Source organism: Lampetra fluviatilis, chromosome 53 (genome assembly GCF_964198595.1).
Source record: "Lampetra fluviatilis chromosome 53, kcLamFluv1.1, whole genome shotgun sequence".
In the NCBI taxonomy this organism is placed as follows: Eukaryota; Metazoa; Chordata; class Hyperoartia; order Petromyzontiformes; family Petromyzontidae; genus Lampetra; species Lampetra fluviatilis.
In genome coordinates this window covers 3,631,100-3,654,453 of record NC_136327.1, presented here as the reverse complement: position 1 = coordinate 3,654,453, position 23,354 = coordinate 3,631,100, and the positions used below count along the sequence as shown (strand labels likewise).

Sequence of the window (23,354 nt, the reverse complement as noted above, 5' to 3'; positions counted from 1 at the left end):
GGACAGTGCATACATTATCAGAGTTGTGTTTTTTGTTTGCATTATGACTGCAGGTATTGCGGTCTATGCAAACATGACTCCTTGTAATAAGGTGTCAGTTTTGTTGCCAGATAGAAGGGTAAAAAACCAATTATCGGGTCTGTTTATTTTAAACTTTATTAATCAACTGCTGGATGAAGGGGTTCCTAATGCCGTGTGGGTCATGGAGGTTGTTTGAGCATACTTCACCACACTGGTCAGTGTGGGTTGGTGAAGGGGGTGGTGGTGGAGGTTAAGGGGGGGGGGGTTCCATGATCACTTAAAATATCACTCGCCGCTGATGATAGCTGTGAATGGAAATTTAACTCAGGAAGCCAGGTGTATCGCCCTAACCACTGCGCCACCACTCTACGCCGGGATTTTTAAATTTTAAATAAAGTGCCTCTGCTCAAATACCCTGAGCCAGATGTGGGAATTCCACGTTAATATGACGTGGACTTTGTATATCCACAAAACAACAACTACCATTATCTTCTCAGCAACAGGTGATGCGTTCATCTTCTTGGTTCTTTCGGTAAAGTCACGTAGAAGGGAAATAATAAAATATATTACAAATAAAACATTATTTTATTTTTTATTAAACATTATTTTATTTTCATTATTTTATTATTTCCCTTCTACGTGACTTTACCGAAAGAATCAAGAAGATGAATCCCTGCAGTCACGAAAGCTTTCAATCGAAAGGTGATGCGTTCTCAACAGATGGTACCTATTTTATCCAGCACCGCGAGATGATGGCGACGATGGTTTCTCGACGACACCACGAAAGCCGAAGTTGAACAAACTGGAAACAAATGTGAGAATCAGAATATGTCTTTATACCGGATGAGTCCGATTTGCTGTGAAGCTTTTTTCACACATGTCCAGTAGTTTTCAGATAGCAACTGTCCACTTGTGATGCTGTTGAACCGTGACCAGGAATCGAACCTGGGCAGTCTAATAGACCGGTAGGGTCAGCGTGCTCACTCATCACGATAACGGAACAAAGATCTCCTGCTGAGTTGTGGAGTGCATCGTCTGTCCTGACGGCCCATTCCCCCCATCCACTCTCACCGTTTGGCGACAACTCAACGATTACAATGGTCAACACACTTTTTCTGGCATAAGGTAATTCCAACGGTTTTAATGTAATTTTGGGGTGCTGATTCCAAATCTGGCATAAGTTTTTGTCTATCACATCATTTTCAATAAAAACTGCAGAAGAAAAATATGAAATAAATGTGGATATCTACATAAAATGATATTATAAACGCACTATCCTAAAAATACAGCACCATATTTTAACACTAAAGCAGTCACTGACTCTCAACAACTTGCAATCACAAGTAACGGAGTTAATTTCGGGTAAAATCAATGAAATGGGGTATGCCGATAGCATAAAATGAGATGTGATATAGAAAATCTGAGATCAGATTTGGAATCAGCACCCTGAAATTAGTCTAAAACAGCTGAAAAAGTCCAGGCCATGAAAAAAATATTTTTTTTGTTGTTGACAAGTGTAATTTGTGGAGACTCGTTTTTGCATTTTGTGCACAGCTCCCTCCAGCGATTGCAGAACGGCGTGTGTCATCACTCGGAGCTCGCCAATTCAAATGAGATTACCGCAGCAGCAGCAGCAGACAAGTCAGTGTGGGCGTGTGTGCGTGCGTGAGAACAACGTGTATCCATTATTTCAGCAACTTGTTGTTCTTGTTATAATGCTTGTTTACTCAGCAAATCCTCACTGAGTCTCATGACTCTTGACAATAAGAGTTGAGAAGGGGGAGGTTGGCCTGTGACCGCCCCTCCCCCTCCTTTCCCTTTCAATTCCCTCCGACTTAGTGGGAATTTAACTCACAACCGTTTCCGGTTATGAGTCAAGCACTGACCATGCTAACACACACTGGATACAAACCACTCACTGGATACAAAACACATCAGTTAACATGATGCCTCTGATATGCGTTTGTTCCCTGATCCATACGTTCGGCTTTCTGTCATTTAACTATGGCAATATACCCATCCAGGCATTTTTTAAGTTTTTTCAGGTTTTGCCTTATGTGCTTTTACACTCCTTCTTGGTTCTTTTGGTAAAGTCACGTAGAAGGGAAATAATAAAATAATAAAAATGAACCATAATAAAATACAATTCTCACGACGTTTCGGCCACAACGCAAGCAGCCGTCCTCATATATGTCTGATCCATAGATTATAACCGGCAAGATGTACTGATTGGAAACTTTGCTCACCATCAAAATGCAATTGCAATTTATCAATGAGTGCATTTATGTTCACAATGGAAATTTCACATTTCTGTGGTAGGAGCCAAGTTTGTATGAATGCCATTCAATAGCCTAGAGATTGCAGAACTTAGCACCGATCCACGTACCATAGAATTGGTGGCTCAATACCAGATAAATCAAATTAGCAACGTCTGCCATAAATTTGATGGTAAAGACCCTGTAAGGGGATCATTGTGTTGGTGTTATTGCCAAAAACCAAACATTATAAGTTCCAACAACCTATTAGCAACATTAATATCACGTAACACTGCATTCTAAAGTCTTAACACGTTTGGCAGTAATACAATACGTTTTAATAATTCAAGTTTATTTTTGTTTTAATATCATCATTACAGACAACAAACTTGCTTTTACAAATATTTCACACTGGGTCTATTAAGAGTCGAGGTACATTGGGAAGCTGCTGTGGTACAATTTGTTCGCACATTAAGCCTCCAATTCACAGATCACCGGTTCAATCTCTCAGCACAGCAGTTGAAACAATGGTGCAGGCTTCTTCACTCCCTGAGCACTCTGTTCACCCAGTCGTACAAACGGGTAACACGTTGAGTCGACCGGCTGGTCGCGTGTGGTGGGGTGACTTGTGGGTACTACCACCTCTTCCAAGACGTGTGGCCAGCCGAGAAGAGTATTGCCAAATATCATCTGGAAGGTCTCTCTCTCTCTAGAACTCCTTCCAGTGGAGACCTTTCCATCAGTAGTGAGGTGAGCAAGCAGTTGCTGGGCTGAACATTTTATCTTCTTAGGTTTTTTCGGTAAAGTCACGTAGGTAAAACATCAAAATGAATGAAAATTTTGATGTTTTACCTACGTGACTTTACCAGAAAAAACCTAAGAAGATGATTCCTTGCAGTCACGAAAGCTTCAAATCTAGAACTGAACATTTTACCTTATCAAGCACAGGTATATTCTACTGCGGAATAGCAATGGGAGAAGTACTGAGACACAAGTACAGCAAACCCAACGCAGAACCACGAAGTTCATGGTTCACCCTAAACCGCACCCACTGGACAAACCATGGCAGCAGATGCGGGTACCTAATGCAACAAATGGAAAATTAAAAACTCTCTCGTAGTATGTGACTGTGGTCATCCAGAACAGACGATAGAACGTATGGCACAATGCTCAATTCCACAAATGCGAAGGATACATTGCAGCGACGATATACTCCGCTGCTCTTGACACTGTTGTCTGGCTTGATCACCTAAATGTGACATTATAGTTGCTACTCTGCATCTAACATCAGTAGCCATAAGAATGAATGACTTCCACGGGATTCACATACATCTATAGATTACAACTGCGGAATTCGCCTTGGGGTGTGCAACACGTCTGCCCTCTGCTGTTCATAAACTGAATTTCACAAGGAATACATTTTTATTTTTGGCTGGTAGCGCGCGGTTCGCAAGCTTGTTGGAACGATTTGCGGTTCATGACCCCGGTTGCCCTGGTTAATAGTGCCGGGTGTACTAATCGCAAGCACCACGCACCCTTTGTTTCACAGTGGACGTTAAAGATTCCGTGACGTTTTTGGAAAAAAAGCAGTTGGCCATTTGTGCCGACGTCAAGGTCCAAAATGTGCAAACATTGTAAAAATTACCTCGTAAATGACTTGTACCACATAGGGACAGCTATCAACAGGGGGTCACCGAGGCTTAAACCAGAGCTACATCTGGCCGCTAGAGTGATTGAGATGAGATGCGTGGCGCTGTGAGATGCCGGGGGCATTTAAGCGCCGATGGATGGGCATCTTTAAAAACCACCGTTCAGATTGAGCATTCTATTCAGCAGCAATTCATCCCGTTCCGAAAAAAGCTTTACTGCGGCTAATTGTATTGCACAATGCGTGACTTACAAGAAAAACAAAACCGTAAACCACACTCAGCCATCACTAAATCAGTACAACCCAATAAACCACCCACAATCAGTCACGACTCAAGCAAAACAACACAATGACCCTGTAAACGTGGAACAGTGAGCTAATGTTAGTCAGTCGGTTCCAGCTGCATTACATGCTAACATTGGCACAAGGTATGTTTAGTGTAAAACCACAAGCATTTACAAGGGCAGACCTTTGGTCAAGCCACAGTTGGATGAGGACCACCCTATGGCGTGCAGGTCGTGGGGGTAATGTTACCATACTTTACCACGCTGGTCTGTTCGGGTTTGTGAAGGCGGGGAGAATATACGTTGCGTAGCAGTACAGTACAACAATTAATTTTCTTCTGCCCTGCCCTCTGCTAACAACTTAGCCGCAGTGTTAGACAATGAAGACAAATCTTGCACATGAGTGAAATCTGCAACATTTTCCAAATTCACGATCTGTAATGTTACCAGGAATTGAAACATGCATTTAGATTTTTGCAGATGATTTTGCTGCTGTAAATTTCCACATGATAAGCCACATTTTTTGAGCTATTATTTGTGGCGAGGTCGCTTCTGAAAAACAAGTTAACACCTCAGTGGGCTTTACCTGGTAAGATAAAGTGTTTGTTTACTTTTCCTATACTTTGCACTCCTATCGTGTTTTTGTATCGTTTGTTGCTGTTACATTTTACCCACCCATACTGGAGCATCTGTGGGAAAGAGCTTGATAGCTCATCGGATTCCTCCAGCATAAAATACAGATTCTGATTACGAATTGGCATGTGTTCGGGGTGACAGGAATTGACTTGTACAGAGATCTGTGGGTTTCATGTTGAACTTTATTGCTGTATACCGCACGGGTTTGATAGAGCTAGGGCTAATTGAGAGATATTGTCCGTAGTTGTTCTAAAATAAAAAAGTGGCAGCACGACTTACTCACCAAATAATGAATAACGTTAACGATGGAATTAACACATTCCTGCGGAGGGAGCTGGTAGGAACGTTGGGTTGCTCGGTCAATGGCCAGGGTCAACGGCGGCGTGGTGTATTCCGCAAACATGGCCGACTGTGAGGGCGGGCACAAGCCGGCGTGAGTAGGTTAAACGTTGAGTTTTATAAGGGCACCACGGGGTGACCAGCCCCTCCCCACCCAGCCCCACCCCTCCCTCCTTCCCACCCCCCACCCAACCCCACCCTCCCTACCCAGCCCCTCCCCACCCTCCCCTCTCCACCCAGCCCCACCCCTCCCATTTTTAATGCACGACGGACGGACACAATAATCCCTTATGGGCTGGTGTAACCAGGAGGTTCCTACCATTATGACTTCATGTAAACGTAATGCAATCACTTACTCCGGAAAATGTTTTACAAATCACTAATTTCGTGGGTGACAGCTATTAAAAAAAAATAGATTACCTTTCAATATTATCGTGAACTATTTCATGAATGTTATTTGAGCATGAAACTAAATATTTGACAAATATAAAGACGAGCAACGATAACTACGATACGATTAAATGTCAATGGGGAAAAAATGGATGATACGATTATGGTGGATATTATATCGTACGCAATATCGTCATATCGCCATATCGCGATAACTTTCGGAGTAAATACAGTGGAACCTCGGTATACAACCGCTTTGGAATACGTCGAATTTGGTATACGTCGTGTTTTTTTTTGTCTTGGGATACGACGTCTTATTCTTAGGTTTTTTCGGTAAAGTCACGTAGGTAAAAAAATTAAAGTAATAAAAGCCTCCGAAACGTCGTGATTTTTATTTTACTTTTATTAATTTTTATTTTTTACCTACGTGACTTTATCGAATAAACCTAAGAATATGAATCCTTGCAGTCACGAAAGCTTCAAATCTAGAAATACGACGTCTTGCTTGGGATACGACGTCTTGCTTGGGATACGACGCATTTTCTGGAACTTGTGTGCCCCGTTCACGATTGAGGTGACGTGGGGGAGAGGGGCGGGGCACGTGGGAGGGAGGGGCGGGGGGCGTGGGTGGGAGGGGCGGGGCACGTGGGGGGCTGCCCCTATGGAGGGTGGAGCCCCGGGTCGAGGCGCGCGCGACGTGCGGGATTGAGGCACGCCACGTGACCAGCGCAGGTGGCAGCAGTGCGGTCACGTGGCTTCTGTAGGCATTTTAGTATTTAGTGTATAAATTCTAGATTTGAAGCTTTCGTGACTGCAAGGATTCATACTCTTAGGTTTTTTGGGGTAAAGTCACGTAGGTAAAAACAATTCTAATAATAAAATAAGAATAAATTAAAATAACTAAATTTAGTTAGTTATTTTCATTTATTATTATTGTATTATTATTATTTTAGTTATTGTCATGTTTTGTTAAATAACTAAATTTAGTTATTTCCATTTATTATGTTTTTACCTACGTGACTTTACCGAAAAAAACCTAAGCGTATAGTGTCTAAATTATTTTATACAACCCCATTAATGTATAATATGCCATATAAAATCTAATTTATTTTCCTCTGGAATAGATTATTTCCTTTATTTCTTATGGGAAAATTTCGTTTGGTATACGAAATTTTCAGTACGAATTAACGACGTATACCGAAGTTACACTGTAACTTTTAAAATATTAATTTTTTTTAAAAAATATTTTACAATTCTGGAAGAGTGTTGCCAACTTTGGAAGCATCTTCCGGAAGACTCTGGTCGCGTTTGCATTGTGTGGACGTCATCATTTGGAACGAGCCAACTTACCGCTTTGAATAGGGGGGTCACAGACGTGACATTTACATCTTAAACAGCAATACAATAACAGAGCGACCGTGAATATCAGATATATTTGATAGTAGATGTATAAACATATATTATTTGAGTAAATATGATTGCAATTATGTTATCGAAGTCAAAGTATAAAATTGATAGTTTTACCATCACCCCTTCGCTGGGAGTGGTAGCTCCCAAGTGCAAATGGCTGACGTCTCAAGCCCGGCTAAAGGACACGTAGAGACTTTTCGGAACATAACGGCTCCCACCCTAAACTTCCATGAACAATTCCCGCTCCCCCTTTAAACTCTGAGTTAGGATTTAACTCGCGAGAACCGGTAAGTGGGTGTTTTGGTTTAACATTTAAAAAAAAAAAATCCGGTGTTTTGTGACCCCGTGTGGTGACACCGCAGGTTGTCGTTGATCCCCGCCGGGGAAGGCGCTTACTTCTCGGTATGCAATCCAGGCCACTCAGGCCCTCCCCGGCGTCTCGGGCCTAGTCTGTTATAAGAAACAAACAATTAAACACGCTTTGTGGAACTGTTTAGACAGTAATACACAGGCACCAGTCGTAAGAAAAAGGCCGAAATACATTCGTCAGTAACAGAGGTGTTATGAAAAAGGGCCATTGCCCGAACCGTCGCCTATTATGCACTACAGTATTTACTTTTAAGGGCAGTGTTATTGGTAAATATGTCGCGTTTTTTTCTCTCGTAATATTACCCGTCTTTGTGTTTGTCCTCATGCTTTGTGTTTCGGGCTGTTCCACGCGAGTTGAAGCCTTTGGTTAAACAAGGTAACAAAACTACGGGTAAAGTTACTTTTGATGCATCTTTAGCTGTCAACCCACACGGTTTACCCCGTATTCTTGTACAGATAAATTGAGTTTTCGCGTCCATACGGCGTACAGCCGTTTCAATACGGGCAACAACATGTTTTAGTGACGTAATTTTGTCTATTTGTTTGTGTTTCTCCCTTGTGATGGGACTTTGTAGGATGAACGTTGAGATTTATAAGGACACGGCGTGGCCAATAAGATCTGAATTGATTGATCTGATAAGGGGTTGACAGGTTTGTAGTGGTGAGTGTACTAGTGGTGAGTGTGGTGGTGAGTGTAGTGGTGGTGAGTGTACTAGTGGTGACTAGTGGTGAGTGGTGGTGAGTGTAGTGGTGGTGAGTGTAGTGGTGAGTGTAATAGTGGTGAGTGTACTGGTGGCGAGTGTAGTGGTGAGTGTACTGGTCGTGAGTGTAGTGGTGAGTGTACTAGTGGTGAGTACTAGTGGTGAGTGTACTGGTCAGTGTGGTGGTGAGTGTAGTGGTGAGTGTACTGGTGGTCAGTGTACTAGTGGTGAGTGTAGTGGTGAGTGTACTAGTGGTGAGTGTAGTGGTGAGTGTACTGGTCGTGAGTGTAGTGGTGAGTGTACTGGTGGTGAGTGTAGTAGTGGTGAGTGTACTGGTGGTGAGTGTAGTGGTGGTGAGTAGTGGTGAGTGTACTGGTGGTCAGTGTACTAGTGATGAGTGTAGTGGTGAGTGTACTAGTGAGTGTACTGGTGAGTGTACTAGTGGTGCTTGTCTATTTGTGTGTTTCTCCCTTGTGATGGGACTTCGTAGGATAAACGTTGAGATTTATAAGGACACGGGGTGACCAATACGTTCAGAATTGGCCTGCAATAAGGTGGCCAACCAATAATGGGTTGACAGGGACTAGTTAAGAGTGCTGCATTGGGGCAACCGTATCCGACATACGGCACGGGTTGGTTTTTATCATCAAAAGTAACTCCAATTTAGAAAACTCTGTCTTGACGATGGCGTTAAAATAATCAAATTTACGTGTAAATTCACCGAGCCTGGCGCTCGACAAAATTGGTTAAGTGTGCGTGCATTCACGGGTGTGCCGTCGTTCACAAAGCATTGTCGTGTGGACATACAGGTACCGTGTGACCGGGGGGGTGACACGTTGACCCCATGAGTCTCGCCAGATGTGGGGGGGGGGGGGGGGAAGCCAAGCGGGGTTGGACCTGGCGAGTGCTTGGATAGGTGACCACCTCGCGTGCCAGATTTGTGGTCGGCGGATTTGTGACTGTGCAACGTTTAAATTTCGATTTAAAGCTTTCGTGACTGCAGGGATTCATCTTCTTGGTTCTTTCGGTAAAGTCACGTATTACTTCCCTTCTACGTGACTTTACCGAAAGAACCAAGAAGATGTGCAACGTGTGTTGGGTGGCAGAGAGCAGTGGGGCAAAATCCATTGTGGAGTACTGTACAATGTTGCTATGCTCCCACGTCTACGTTATCCTCCTTCAACCAAGCCACACAGACGAGTGTGGTGAAGTATGGTCAAATCACGACCCAGCAATGGATGAACACAATGGCTCTTTACTGTTTATATTTTAAAAAAAATACATAGACTCTTTGGTTCTTTAGGTGAAGTCATGTAGTTAAAAATAAAATGAAACAAATCACGACGTTTCGATCGCAACACAAGCGGTTGTCATCAGGCAAAAATGCTGTAGTTAGAATTTGGTGAGACTAAATGGCGCAGACATGTTTTAAGGTGTGTGACAGCTTCACATGATGCCACATCCACACATTCTGTCAGTAAAGTCACTTAGAAGGGAAATAATAAAATAATACAAAGAAACCAATAAAATACAATTCTCACAATACAATTCTCTGTATTTTATTATGTTTTATTTTTATTATTTTATTATTTCCCTTCTACGTGACTTTACCGAAAGAACCAAGAAGATGAATCCCTGCAGTCACGAAAGCTTTAAATCGAAACATTCTGTCAGCTGTAGGAGACACGTGTATTGGAATATTACAGTCCACTCCCACCGCATTGGAGTAGTTTCTTCTTTTTCTTGGTTATTTTGGTAAAGTCACGTAGAAGGGAAATAATAAAATAATAAAAATACAACAAAATAGGATACAATTCTCACGACGTTTCGGCCACAATGCAAGCAGCCGTCCTCAGGTGAAGAACAGGGCTGTCGGAAAGACAGCGTCCTAATGAACGCTGCTAAGCTTGGCAGCGTATTTTTAAGCTGTCTCAAAGGCGTAGGGGATTATGGCCTTCCTCTTTAGCGCTGTCCACGATATTTACATCACGATTGTTGCATTAGATACTCCTTAGTTGTATCCATTTGTTAAAATTGCTTACGTAGTTTAATTCACTGCCTTGCCTGGCTTCATGTACCTCTTTTTCACAGTCAAAACATTCAATTGTATTAGTATAGACGCGTGGGAGCACAGAAGTATGGTACAACAGTGGATTTAGCTGAACTGCCCTCTGCTACCCACCACGAGGCCCTACAACCTATAACACCTGACATGCGTGGTGGTCACCCATCCGAGCAATGTCCAGGCCCATACCTGATGAGCTTATGAGATCTGATGATATATGGCACATTCTGGGTGGTTTGGTCATAATCCGGAAATCGTGCATTTGCATTACTCTAGTACTGTACCCACTATAATCACCCAGGAATGTCTGTCCTTAATGCTCGTGACGTCGCTCCACATCGAACAGCTCCCCTCATTAATAATCATGAGCAGGTGACGTCACTCCACATCGATCAGCTCCCCTCATTAATAATCATGAGCAGGTTACGTCCTCCACACGGACCTCCCTCCGCCCTCATTAATAATCATGAGCAGGTGACGTCACTCCACATCGAACAGCCCCCCTCATTACTCGTTGGTTCTTTCGGTAAAGTCACGTAGGAGGGAAATAATAAAATAATAAAAAATAAACATAATAAAATACAATTCTCACGACGTTTCGGCCACAACGCAAGCAGCCGTATAAAATAAAATAAATCACGACGTTTTGGGCGCAACACAAGCGTCCTAAATCAGGTGGGAAAGCATGGTCTGCTGCTGAGGCAGACTGTTTAAAAAGGTTTGAAATGGGTGTAGCCCAAGGGTCATTTAAAAGTGGCCAGGGCTAGTGATGTTAATGTGAGAAATTAGCATGTAACTGTATTAGCCCCCTCATTAATATTAATTAGCGGGTGACGTCCTCCACATGGGGGGCCGAGGTGCCTCCTCCCCCCCTCCTCGGCGTCAACTTACAACCCTCACTACAAAGGCAGAAATCGCAACGCTGTTGAGACGTCAAAGTAAAAAGGACGTCATGATGAACAAGGGCTTATAACATTAAAATGAAATAGGTCTGTTTCACCGCGCCCTTACAAATTGCGCACGCATTAATGCAATGAATATCACGTCGCGATCTGCGTTTCGATTGCAAGTTTCAGATTTACTGCAATACACCCGTCCTTGGATGGGCAAAAGGCTAGTATTGTTATACATGTCAAAAGTTATATCATCTGCCTTAACAGATGAATGTGGGGTGCCGCTCATCTCCATGAATGGGCCTTAACCATTGGTGGAGATCTATATGGCGGGCGCGATTCCCTATTCTTAAGGCAACTGTCGTTGACTTCCCAGAGTGATACTTCCTATTTTATTTTCTACCTATTTTGTCAACTCCAGAGGAATTGTGGTGAATATCACGTGTCTATTAATAACAAAAATTGGGGTGGTGCTTTCATCTGATCTTGGGTAGAAATTCACACTTCTCTGGCAGGGGGGACAGTCTAGATTTGAAACTTTCGTGACTGCAAGGATTCATACTCTTAGGTTTTTTCGGTAAAGTCACGTAGGTAAAAAAATAAAAAAATAAAAGTAATAAAAGTAATAATTATTTTATTTCTATTTTATTTCTACTATTACTTTTATTAATTTAAATTTAAATGTTTTACCTACGTGACTTTACCGAAAAACCTAAGAGTAGGGGACAGCCTATCTATCGAACCAGCGGTAAATATTTTATGCACCTTGGCAGGATGATGGGCTAAGTAGAGTCCAACTAGGATTTGACCTCATGACCTGATTTGCAAGTGCAGCTCTCTATCCGCTGTGCTACTGGTGTGCATGTGTGGGAGAGTGGCCGTGTCGTGGTTTGCCTCCTACTGGCAGACTCGTGCCAATTTGCAGGCTGTTGCACCGCACAGGGACAGCTGCCTTGTCACTGGGGGTTCCCTTCGATAGATTGCAGCAAGGCATCGTAATTGTTGAGATGTGATATCTGTCTGCTTATATGTCTGTCTATGTTTCTGGTTCTGTGTTTAATCTCTCTCTCAAATTTAGCATTCTCAGGGAGAACGTAATCAACCAGATAGGGTGTTGACTGTTATGTTATCCGACTCTCTGTTGTATTACATTACATTTCTAAGTATACTAGATTTGTGTTCCTATTTAATTTATACCTGACGATGATTGCTTGTGTTGCAATCGAAACGTCGTATGCTAGTATTAATTTAATTTATTATTTTATCTTTATACGTGACTTTACCGAAAGAACCAAAGAATAATTCCTGCAGTCACGAAAGCTCCAAATTAAGTTTGATCTAAGAAGCTTTGAGATGTGGAGGCATTTAAGCAAGCAACCCTATAAATGCAAACTGATGAGTGATACCTGAACTGGTTAATGGGACCCAGTTATTAAGCTCTCTGTGCGGCAATCTGTGGGCAGATAATACAGTAATGAATTGCATTGTACAGTGTTCCTAGCAAGCGGTCTTAAAAGAATACACACGTTTTTAAGTTTTACGGAGAACACCCTTCGGGTCATTGAGTCACTTTGGTGGGGTGACTCGTTACATGTCTCATGCCTTCTGCCGGGGTGGGGAATCTTTTCCGTCGCCGAGGGCTGAATAGAATTTTCAAACATATTTTGCGGGCCGTACATTATACAGTGACAGACGTCACGCAGTGCACTGAATGTTTCCAAGTCAAACATTCGCCTTCTCGTACCCTTTTAGTGTTGCTGAGATGCTGGTAGTGATGGATCAAGATTGCTTGTGGGCTGTTTCAAACCTCTAGGCCAAATGTGATCACTTGTCATATCAGGCTCAATGGGCCGTAACTTTCCCAGCCTTGCCTACTGCGTCATCTCGCCTGTGTTCTCTTCCCTGCCCACCCGTGCTGTCGCCAGGGCTTCTGTGCGATCGCTCGCGATGCCCGGCCGCCTCTACGGTGCCGTCGCTCCGTTCCCCAACCCCGTCGACGACCCCAGCAACTCGTACATCTTCTCCGGCAGCCGCGGCGCTGGCAAAGGCGACAGACGCGACGTCACTTCCTCCTCCTCCTCCTCGCCACCGCTCGGCACGCTCTCGTCGGACGAAGACGACGAGTCCACGGCCCTCATCGCCGCCACCGCCGATGCCGGCGTCACCGCCGCCATCGCCGCGGAAACCTCCGGCGCCGCTGTCGCCACGGAAACCGGCGCCACCGACGCCATCGAGCTGCGGGTGCGAGCCACTCGCGACGGCGCGAGGATGACGGGCGAGCGGCCGCCGCTTGCGGACGTCGTTTTCCTGGAGCGCGAAGTGCGGGAAGGCGACTCGCTTGTCACGTTTGCCCTGCAGTATGGATGCTCGGTGAGTCCCGCTCGACCCGTACGGAGGACGTGTCCCGGACTCGAGCGCAGCCGTGCAGTGGACGGGCCAGTGGTTGCAAGTGCTAATGGACGTAATTGGCTGTGATGGAGTGGCGGCGCAGTGGTTAAAGCACTGCGCTTACAAACCTAGCGTCAGGAGTTTGATTAACGGGCACGTCGAACATTGGTGGTGACTTTTTCTTTTCAGGAGTGTCCCGCATTGGCATATTTGGCCAATTCCATTAATTAACATTGATGCACATCGGGGGAAATATGGGGGGAGGTATGGGGGGGGGGATATGGGGAGGGAGGAAACCCCCCACACACACACACACCACATGTGGCGATAACACTCAAAGCTCCGAGGCTGTGACCCGGCCTGTCAGACACAAGTTTTGAAGATTCTGTACTTCTCTCTCTTTCTTTGGCCAGGCCACAATGACCAGCATGGTAGAGTACGGTCAAACATCATTCCCCATGACTGACACGGTGTAGGAAAGCCTAAACCCGCCTGTGAGTTGATTAAACGGCGGTAAATAATTCTTTATGATTACACACATCTGTATGGACTGCGCTGAATATTTTCCGTGAGGTTGTTTGCCGTAGTTAAGCATTATGCATGTAGGTCTTATAGAAACATGACGAGGAAGGCACAGTGGGCATTGACTTTATTGAATTGATCAAAGTTCAGGGTTTCACCTTGGGGGCTGCCATGTGAAATTATTTTCTGGGCACGGTACAGACGAGTCGGTCGCAAATGTCCCATAAGCAAGTGCATCAATTTCGTGGAATTTATAAACGCTGACTTGTGACCTTTACTTTGACCTCAAGGACATCGCAAGTTATGCTTCTCGTAATAGGACACACGGTGTCTTGGCTGCCTCTCACGAGTCTGCTAAATGCCGCCTTGTGGTGTGATCACACATTGATAAGCCGAGCTCTTCGTTAATTTTCGCAAGACAAAAAACGTGAGAAATTTGTCAAAATTTTAATTGGGTTGCCCATGTGTCAATATTTCCAAAGTTGGACATTTGTTTGCAAAGGAGGTTTAATCATTAACCCTCTGTAGTCGTACACATTAAGTTGTCAGCTCAAGGTAAATAATTGTCAGGGTTAGAATCAAACTGTGCTCTTTGATATCATTTACAACCGCTAAATGTTGATGAAAAGTGATGCCTGCAAAGTTCATTTGAGCTGAGTGTAATTGTGCCTTCCGCCCCTCCCAAATCCCCCTTAATGTCGCCTTTAACACAGATGTTGCTATGTGCACTGTTAGTCTGTCGTACGGATGTGCTCATCTCTCAACTTCATGAACCACGCGTACCACACAGGAGGTGTCTTCTCAACGCCTTGTGGTGGAACGCTGTGAAATGGGATAGGCGTAGCTTTGTTAAAATCAAGCCTTCACTGGTAGAAAGTGCAGCAACTTAAGGGTGCAACTGCGGTACAGTGGTTAGTTCACTGTTTTGTGAAACTGGCGACCCAACGTTTGATTCGGTGACAAGTTGTGTCCAACCCAGGGGTTCGGCATTTTTTCGAATTCGGTACAAAACTCGATATTTCAAGAGCCGCAATGCACGTGAAATACGTACGACACACACCACACGTCACGAAGCAGTTCGTAAAGAGTCGCACGCGGCTCCGGAGAAGCAGATTGCCGACCCCCTGGTCTAACCGGTCTTGGTCCTCCCCTGAAAAAAACCCGTGCCGTCCAATGTGGTTAACTGTGGTCAGACAACACCCATTACTGGAAGCGTTGCCTTCACCCAGCAGTGGATTGACAAAAAGGGCTGGACATATTATCGTTATTTTTACTGGTAGGAACCCACTGGTTCCACCAGCCCACAGGGGATTATTGTGTCCGTCCGTCGTGCAGGGAGGGGATGGGTGGGGAGGGAGGGGCTGGGTGGGGAGGGGAGGTTGGGGAGGGGCTGGGTGGGGAGGGTGGGGAGGGGCTGGGTTGGAAGGGTGGGGAGGGGCTGGGTGGGGAGTGTGGGGCTGGGTGGGGGGGGGCTGCGTGGGGGGTGGGGAGGGGCTGGGTGGGGAGGGTGGGGAGGGGCTGGGTGGTGAGGGTGGGGGTGGGTGGGGCTGGGTGGGGAGGGGCTGGTCACCCCGTGGTGCCCTTATAAAACTCAACGTTTAACCTACTCACGCCAGCTTGTGCCCGCCCTCACAATCGGGTATATTTGCGGAATACACCACGCCGCCTGACCGAGCAACCCAACGTTCCTACCAGCTCCCTCCGCAGGAATGTGTTATTTTCACAATTACCCAAAGCCATTGTCTCCTGCTCGGTTAGAGCCCTGAGTCCTCAGTCAACATTCCACATTCCATCGGTAATTGTCATTCTCTTCATAGAACAGTGATTGTTGACTCGACACAATATTGTTCTCATTTGATTGCACTCCTGCTAGGCATAATGTGCTGAGTCAACTCTTGACTGAGATTTGAACTTGTCACCTTGCCAAGCACAGCACCAATAACAGTAATTCGCCCTTTATTTATCCAGGAAAATGTGGAAGGGAACCGGAGTGACCAGAGAAAACTCCGCGTATGACGGGATAACACTCAACGCTTTGCACATGTTAGATTTCACTCGCCGAGGATGGTAACCTTGGCCGGGAATCGAACTCTAGCTGCCTTGACAAAATAATTTGCATATCAATATGAATTTAGCATATTTATGGGAAATGCAGGTATGTATGAATATGCTCAATTCATCTTGATATGCAAATTATTGTGTCAAGGCGCCCTTTCCCCCCCTTCCAACCCAGCTTATATATATGCTCCAAGCACGTGTGCTGTATCATTCAGACGCTGTCGCCTCGACAGACATGGATTTCACCTGCGGACGGCTGCTTGCGTTGTGGCCGAAACGTCGTGAGAATTATTTTATGTTTTATTTTTATTATTTTATTACTTCCCTTCTACGTGACTTTACCAAAAGAACCAAGAAGATGAATCCCTGCAGTCACGAAAGCTTTACATCGAAATCTAGCTGCCTTCTTCATAGCGCAGTGGGCTCACCACTGTGCCACCGCTCCACTTTTACAGGATGACACACTTATGAAAGTTTATCATATGAGCGTGCCGCGAAAGTGAGATGTTAACTACCTCGTCTGGTATACAGGAGGTTGTCGCTTCGATCCTGACCCCTGACACCTGTATATTTGGAGTTTGTATTTTCTCCCGGTGGTCACGTGGATTTTCCTCCCCATCGTCTGGTTTAGAGTATTTGTCTGCTTTAAATGTCCACGTGATAAGCTATAATTTACGATAGCAAGGTCACTTCTGAAAAAGAGCTGCATAGCATGTTGTGCCTTACCTGGTGAAGTAACAAAACAAATACTCACGGGCACCTCTCGCCCTCTTGTGTCCCCCCTGCTCCCTCCCCGTGTGGTCTTCTTGCTCCCCTCCACCCTCCGCCGTGGAGGTGTCTGACATCAAGCGCGCCAACAACCTGATGAGCGAGCAGGGCATGTATGCGTTGCGCTCCGTGCGCATCCCTGTGCGACGCCACGGGCTGCTCACCGACGCTGTCGAGGAGGCGAGGAGGAGACCGCTACCACCACCCTCATCATCATCAACCACCTCATCCTTGCCCACCACCGCCGGCGCCTCCGTAGCCACCGGCGGTTCCAGCTTGCCGACAGCGCGGCTTGCGGGCGCAGCGGCGCCGCCGCCGTCGCCGATGGCGTCACCGGCAGAGGTGGCGGCGACGGCGGCGGCGGTGGCGTTCCTGCGCGTCATGGACCGCGACATCGCGAACATCGCGCGACGAACCGACGTGTCGAAGGCCTCGCTCGAAGAGGTGACGCAAGCGCTCACCGAGAAGCGCTTTCACCCGCTGGGTCCTCGGCAGCACTTGCACCAGCTCGAGTTTCGTCAGGATAGTCATCAGCAGCAGCAGCAGCAGCTCGAAGGTTCCTCGCATCACCGCCGACGGAAGGATTTGTGTGACGGCGCCGACTGTGGCATCCGCTGGTGGAGCGCGGTGGCCGTGATGCTGCTCGTGGGGGTGGCCATGCCGCTGGTCTACTACGCTTTCCACGCCGTGCGTGCACGACTCGACAGCCCGGCCCCGCTCGCCGGAGAGGACGATCCAGCTGCGGCCGCTGCAGCGGCGGCGGCAGCTGCGGCAGAGGCGGGTGGGATTCCAGGGAAGGGTGGACGGCAACTGCAGCGACAGCAACACGAAGGACAGCAACATCAGGTGCGAAGGTTGGTGTCCAGGTTTCATCGGGCGCCCATCGAACTGAGGTCGACGCCGGACGGGACATTGCCGACGGTGGCATCGAAGCAGATTCCTGCGGCGAGTGGGTGAGGGGTGAGGAGGGAAATCGGAAGTTTGTGACAATTAGCGGAGTGCAAGGGACAGATGTACCATGCACACGTGCGTGCACAACATACCCGTATGGACACAGAGGCACCCACCCGCTCACGTGCACACTCACGTACACACACAAGCATATAAATGCACATGAATGCACATACATAATACAGTACACAAATATGCACACAGATGAACCCAGGCAAACAAAAGACGATGACACAGATCCCTGTGCCGTTATTGAGCACCTATTAAAGCTGACACGGAGCATAATGGGATGGCCAGCGCCACGCCAGGCCGCATTTATCTCTGCAGTGCTGATGTTTACAGATTGGGTCAACTGAGTGGAGGCCAAGACAAGTTGAGTTGCCACAAAAGTTGTGCATGACCGGGAATTGGATCCAGGTCACTAGGATTATCGCGCGTTAACAAACAAATGCAAACACACTCATGCACTGCCAGGTTCAGACGCACGACGATTGCTTATCTCTGAAAACCTCACCAAGTCTCAAGGTGCTTTGTCAGCGCCGGGTAGCGCTGTGGTTGGAGCACTCGATTCACAATCAGAAGGTCACGCGTTAAAATTCTGGTTGTGGGGTCAATGAAACATCTGTGGGAAGTCAATAATGGCCATCCTATGGCTAGACCGGCCCTCGCAATGTGACCCACACGCGAGTTAACTTTGACCTTTGAGTGTAAGGAGAGCTGGTTTACCACACTGGGTGTTTGCATTTACATACGCCCACGTACACATGTACACAAACACAAGCTTGATTGTTTTTTATATAAAAGGAGACATAGCAACACTTGAACGCCTCTAGTTACATATTTAGCTTACTACGGGAACATGTAGATGAATGGACATGATGTACGCTTAGTAATGTTCCTGTTAGCGAAGGCGTACGTGACATTTGAGATATCTCAAGGAGGAAAACAAAAAAACAATTGCATCTTTCAGCTGCCGTGCAGCCAAAAAATATATACAAATGGTCTGGTGTAGCTTTATTTTTGTCTCGCGGGGGATAAAATAAATACTATTTTTCAGCGGAACTATCTCTTTTTAGACGAGTAATTCTGGTCAGAGAATGTTTTGGATAATATATGCAGAGATCAGATGGGCAATGAGTCGTGGGTAATGTTGCTTGGCATTTGTCCTTTCAGCCTATGATTTGTTGAAAGCAAGGCAGGTTTTTTTTCTTCGTCGAGAATGTTTTGATTTTGAACCATTTGATTTTAACTCATCTTTGTCACAGATTGCCAACTGTTTACAAGACATTTAACATTTCCAACATACATGAAGCATGCTCTTCGAGTCACAGCTTTCTTGTAGTTTAATTTTAACACGTTTTAAGGCTCCAGTTCAGTAGTCCAGTGTTATTTATAAAATTCAACGTTTAACCTACTCACGCTGGCTTGTGCCCGCCCTCACAGTCGGGCATATTTGCGGAATACACCACGCCGCCGTTGACCCTGCAGGCCATTGACCGAGCAACCCAACGTTCCTACCAGCTCCCTCCGCAGGAACGTGTTTTAACGTTTTCAAATCTGGCTTCATCTTAAAGTACTTAAAGCCTAAATGGATGATCCAAAGCTCGACTCTGGGACCCGGGGAACACTTTGTGTCAACCGAACAACGGCTGGCAGGGTCTGTGGCATTAGTGGCGATGGCGCCGATGACATCTCGACCTTGAATGCAGCCGAGTGGTTGAAGCGTTTATCGTTGACTCCATAGCACCCGAGTATCTGGTTCGTATTCCTACTGCTGCAGCCAGCCGGGAATACTGAGGGTAACTACCAAAGCATTCAAAGTTTCATGGTGAAGTGGACATGAAAGACCCCTTAGGTGTCACTCTCACGAGCAGGGAATTGAAAGGTTGCAAATCCGAAGCGTCGCCCGCAAAAGTGAAACGTAAGACCGAATAACTCTTGCTGAAATGACGATGGGAACCCAGGTTTCTTTCTCGAGAGGAAGTGGATCTCTGTATGCCCTCTTGTGGTTAAATGTATACAACTGCTTTTCCTTTTTCATAGAGAACAACTCTTTTTTTTCTCATTTTAAAAAGACTACATTTATTGGTAGTAGAGGCTTCGATCATCATCTCAAACGATTAAAATTTTGATCAAGGACATTGTTTTCAAAGTTTCGTAACTTTATTTTAGGTTGTTTCATAACACTTCGATTTCGATCGACTTAAATAACATTGCCAGTGCTGCCTCTTTTTTAAAAAATATATTGTGCGACGGTCACAAGCACAGCTTGCCTGTAGCCTTAGGTTCATGTTACCTTAGCTGTCAGTTCCGAACCAACGTAGTGACTGAAAAAGTCAGACGCCCGTAAACAAAATGGTACGTCCGGATACCAACAGCATGCACAGGTGAATGCTGGTCGAACGTTAGACTGTACCATTATCCTTCAGAGGCGTTTCATCTTTGAACCATACCATCCTCAGGTCCTCTGCGTGAATATAACACGTAACACAATTTAAACGTTGACGTCATCGAAGCAGCGGATGTCATTCTGGAGAAGGTTGCAAGCTCAAGTTCTGGTAGAGGGGTCGATCGAGCTCATTGTCCCTCTGCGGTCGATACAGTGTCATTTAAGGTAAAATATAAGCGACTGCGTCAGTGGTGCTTGCATATGAGCGTCAGTCATAAAAAGGGAAGGGATGGGGTGGTGATTATTTGTGATTTGTGCTTTGCCCTATGCCGAAACTGGCTCTTGCCACGGGAGTGTGGAAATTTCCAGCACCGGCTTGGTGCAGCCAATCAAGACGAGCACTGCTACGTGCCCGATTGGAGCAGGGCGGCACCGACTTACCTTGAGCTAATTCGCCAAACAACTTGCGGCTTAACAACAGGCTTAACGTTGTGAGTTATGGCCTCCTCTTGGCCTGGTCTTAACCCTACGATCAATCGATCTGAGGCGAGGCCACAGTATGTTTTAGCGTTTTTTCTATCCCGAGCGATGGGCTTAACCCCGTTGTAAAGTAACACCAGCTGATCAGCCAAGTATTTCTTCCACGCGGCATTTGAAATTCAATGGTCTGAGTTTATGACTGTGTTGAGTTTAGAAAGCCGTTCAATGGCGTCGGGGGGGCGGGGTCACCAGATGGATTCATCCTGCAAAAGTGGTGTGAGTCATGGATTGCACTTCAACACAGTCAAGATTGATAATTGGTTTTTTACCCTTCTATCTGGCAACAAAACTGACACCTTTTTACAAGGAGTCATGTTTGCATAGACCGCAATACCTGCAGTCATAATACAAACAAAAGACATAACTCTGATAATGTGTACTGTCCTTGAAGTTGATTGGTCCACACCCGAGACAGCTTTCCTTTGTCTCGGGTGTGGACCAATCAACTTCAAGGACAGTGCACATTATCATAGTTATGTCTTTTGTTTGTATTATGACTGCAGGTATTGCGGTCTATGCAAACATGACTCCTTGTAAAAAGGTGTCAGTTTTGTTGCCAGATAGAAGGGTAAAAAACCAATTATCATATTTTTACTGGCAAATGAGGTTCCTATAGTGTACAGTCAAGATTAGTCAGCACCTTGCACACTTATGGAGGAGGTTGTCGCACCTCCCGAGTGTCATTCTAATGGCTTCTTCTTCTTCCGTACAGCTGATGTAGATGCAGAGAAACAACTTCAACTTCACATTCAGGTGCTCAAGCCAGATAACCGCGTCAAGAGCTGCGAAAGTGTATTGCTGTGATGCCTCAATATTTGTCGATCCGGCATCGCGTCGTTATAGGTTCTGGAAGACCACAGTCTGCTCTGGTTGACCACAGTCGCACATTGGAGAGTTTAACATTTTCTATTTGGGCATCAGGTATCCGCGTCTGCCATTTGTTTGTGCGGTGGATGCGGCTTGGGGGGTGGACCATGAGCTGAACACAGCCCAGTGTGTTTGCAATCTCCGATTGCCAAGGTTGGCTCTGTAGGGTGCGAAAGAAGTTCAACATTCATACATCTTCTTGGTTCTTTCGGTAAAGTCACGTAGAATGGAAATAATAAAAATAAAACATTAAATAATTCTCACGACGTTTCGGCCACAACGCAAGCAGCCGTCCTCAGGTGGAGAACAGGTCTGTCGAGGAGACAGAGTCTTGCGTTGTGGCCGAAACGTCGTGAGAATTATTTTATTATGTTTTATTTTTATTATTTTATTATTTCCATTCTACGTGACTTTACCGAAAGAACCAAGAAGATGAATCCATGCAGTCACGAAAGCTTTAAATCGAAACATTCATACAGATGAGGAGAATCCAGCCTACTGCAATAAGTGACTTGTTAATGGACATCGCAAGCTGACCATCTTATTTCGCCACCAGCTATCCAAGCCGACACGAGCATGGAGGCATTTGTCGAGAAAGGCAGTTTTCAAAAACCTCCCCCCTACCTACGCCTGAGCCATCGGTGATGAGACTGTGACGAAAATGATGATGTCTCTTGGAGTGTCACGCATTTTCAGGTTGTACCGACCCCTGTGCCTTTCTGGCGGGCAGCAGTCTTAGCTGTGCGTCACGGTCAGATTTACGCCCCCCCGTCCACACACCACCACCCACCGTGACGCTAGGCAGCGCAACTTTCTGTTCCGTTCTCACAAACGTGTCATGACTCGGGCCCGTTTTAGCCTCAACGAGCACGTGACCTTGGAAAGAACAGCTGGCCCAATTGCTTGAGCGTGTCACGGTAACCAAATAGCTAAAAGCGAGGTCTGCTAATCCCTTATTATCACTCTGCTCTCGGTGTGTAATCAGGTTACGGTCACAAAGCATGTCCTGCTCGATAACGTTTTTATTTTACTATTATGGTTACTGTTCCTTTTAAAGATGTTTTTTAAATATTCCAAAATGTTTCGATGGGGTGAAATGATTGTATCAGCAACATGGGGGTGTGTGCGGAACACACAGCATGGCAGATCACGATCCACGGCCTGTAACAATGCTAGTGCTGGTATGGCGCATGTACAGCCCTTTGGCAATCCACTGCTGGATGGAGGCTTCATCGCGGATCGTGAGCGTGACTTGATGAGACTTTACACTGTTGATTGCGGGTTGTTTACTGTGTGGAGCACAGAAGTACGGTACTGCACTGTCGTCTTGTGCTCACCACCACAGCCTACGACGACGACGACCTGCTGTGCATGGTAGCTGCTGAGCTTCCGAGAGTGCGACGAGATCAGGCGCACCGAGTGATTTGGTCATTGGCAATATTTGGTCAGCTGAGGTTAATGCTAAACTAATACACGAATGTACAGATGCTGTGGTGGTGAAGAAAAATAATCAAGTAATCGGATCACGTAATTCATAATTCCAAATACGGGACTACGTTCTAAAACTTAAAGTATTCCGTAATCACACCGATTTCTTTAAGAGAAAAGCAACGCTCAAAACGGCCAACACCAGTGACGATTATCTGAACCGGTACTGGACCTCTCCTAGGTCGACTCGACCTCAAATGAGTACCTGGTGCGGTGTGTCAAATCTTCGCCACTGGGGAGACAAAAGACGTGGTGCTGGCCACCTACACCACCCATGTCCCGTGCCGGCCTTGATAGGTGCTCGCTAACAGCTCTTCTAAGAGTTTTGTCAAAGCTATATGGGAGACCTTTGTCTTTGTGTTATAACAAGTA

At 45.8% G+C, this 23,354-nt stretch overlaps 1 protein-coding gene across 2 annotated transcripts; it reads left to right on the top strand.

Moving 5' to 3' along the window:
• Positions 1 to 7,128: 7,128 nt before the first annotated feature.
• On the top strand, positions 7,129 to 20,958 carry LYSMD3 (LysM domain containing 3). Of its 2 annotated transcripts, none has more exons than XM_078879244.1 (3): positions 7,129 to 7,270; positions 12,937 to 13,381; positions 16,829 to 20,958. In XM_078879244.1, the coding sequence occupies exons 2-3, from the start codon at positions 12,959 to 12,961 to the stop codon at positions 17,702 to 17,704; spliced, it is 1,299 nt and encodes a 432-aa protein (XP_078735370.1). In that variant the 5' UTR covers positions 7,129 to 7,270; positions 12,937 to 12,958; the 3' UTR covers positions 17,705 to 20,958. The 2 variants fall into 2 exon arrangements, with proteins under 2 accessions (XP_078735370.1, XP_078735369.1); XM_078879243.1 differs by having other exon boundaries at positions 16,814 to 20,958.
• Positions 20,959 to 23,354: the final 2,396 nt, after the last annotated feature.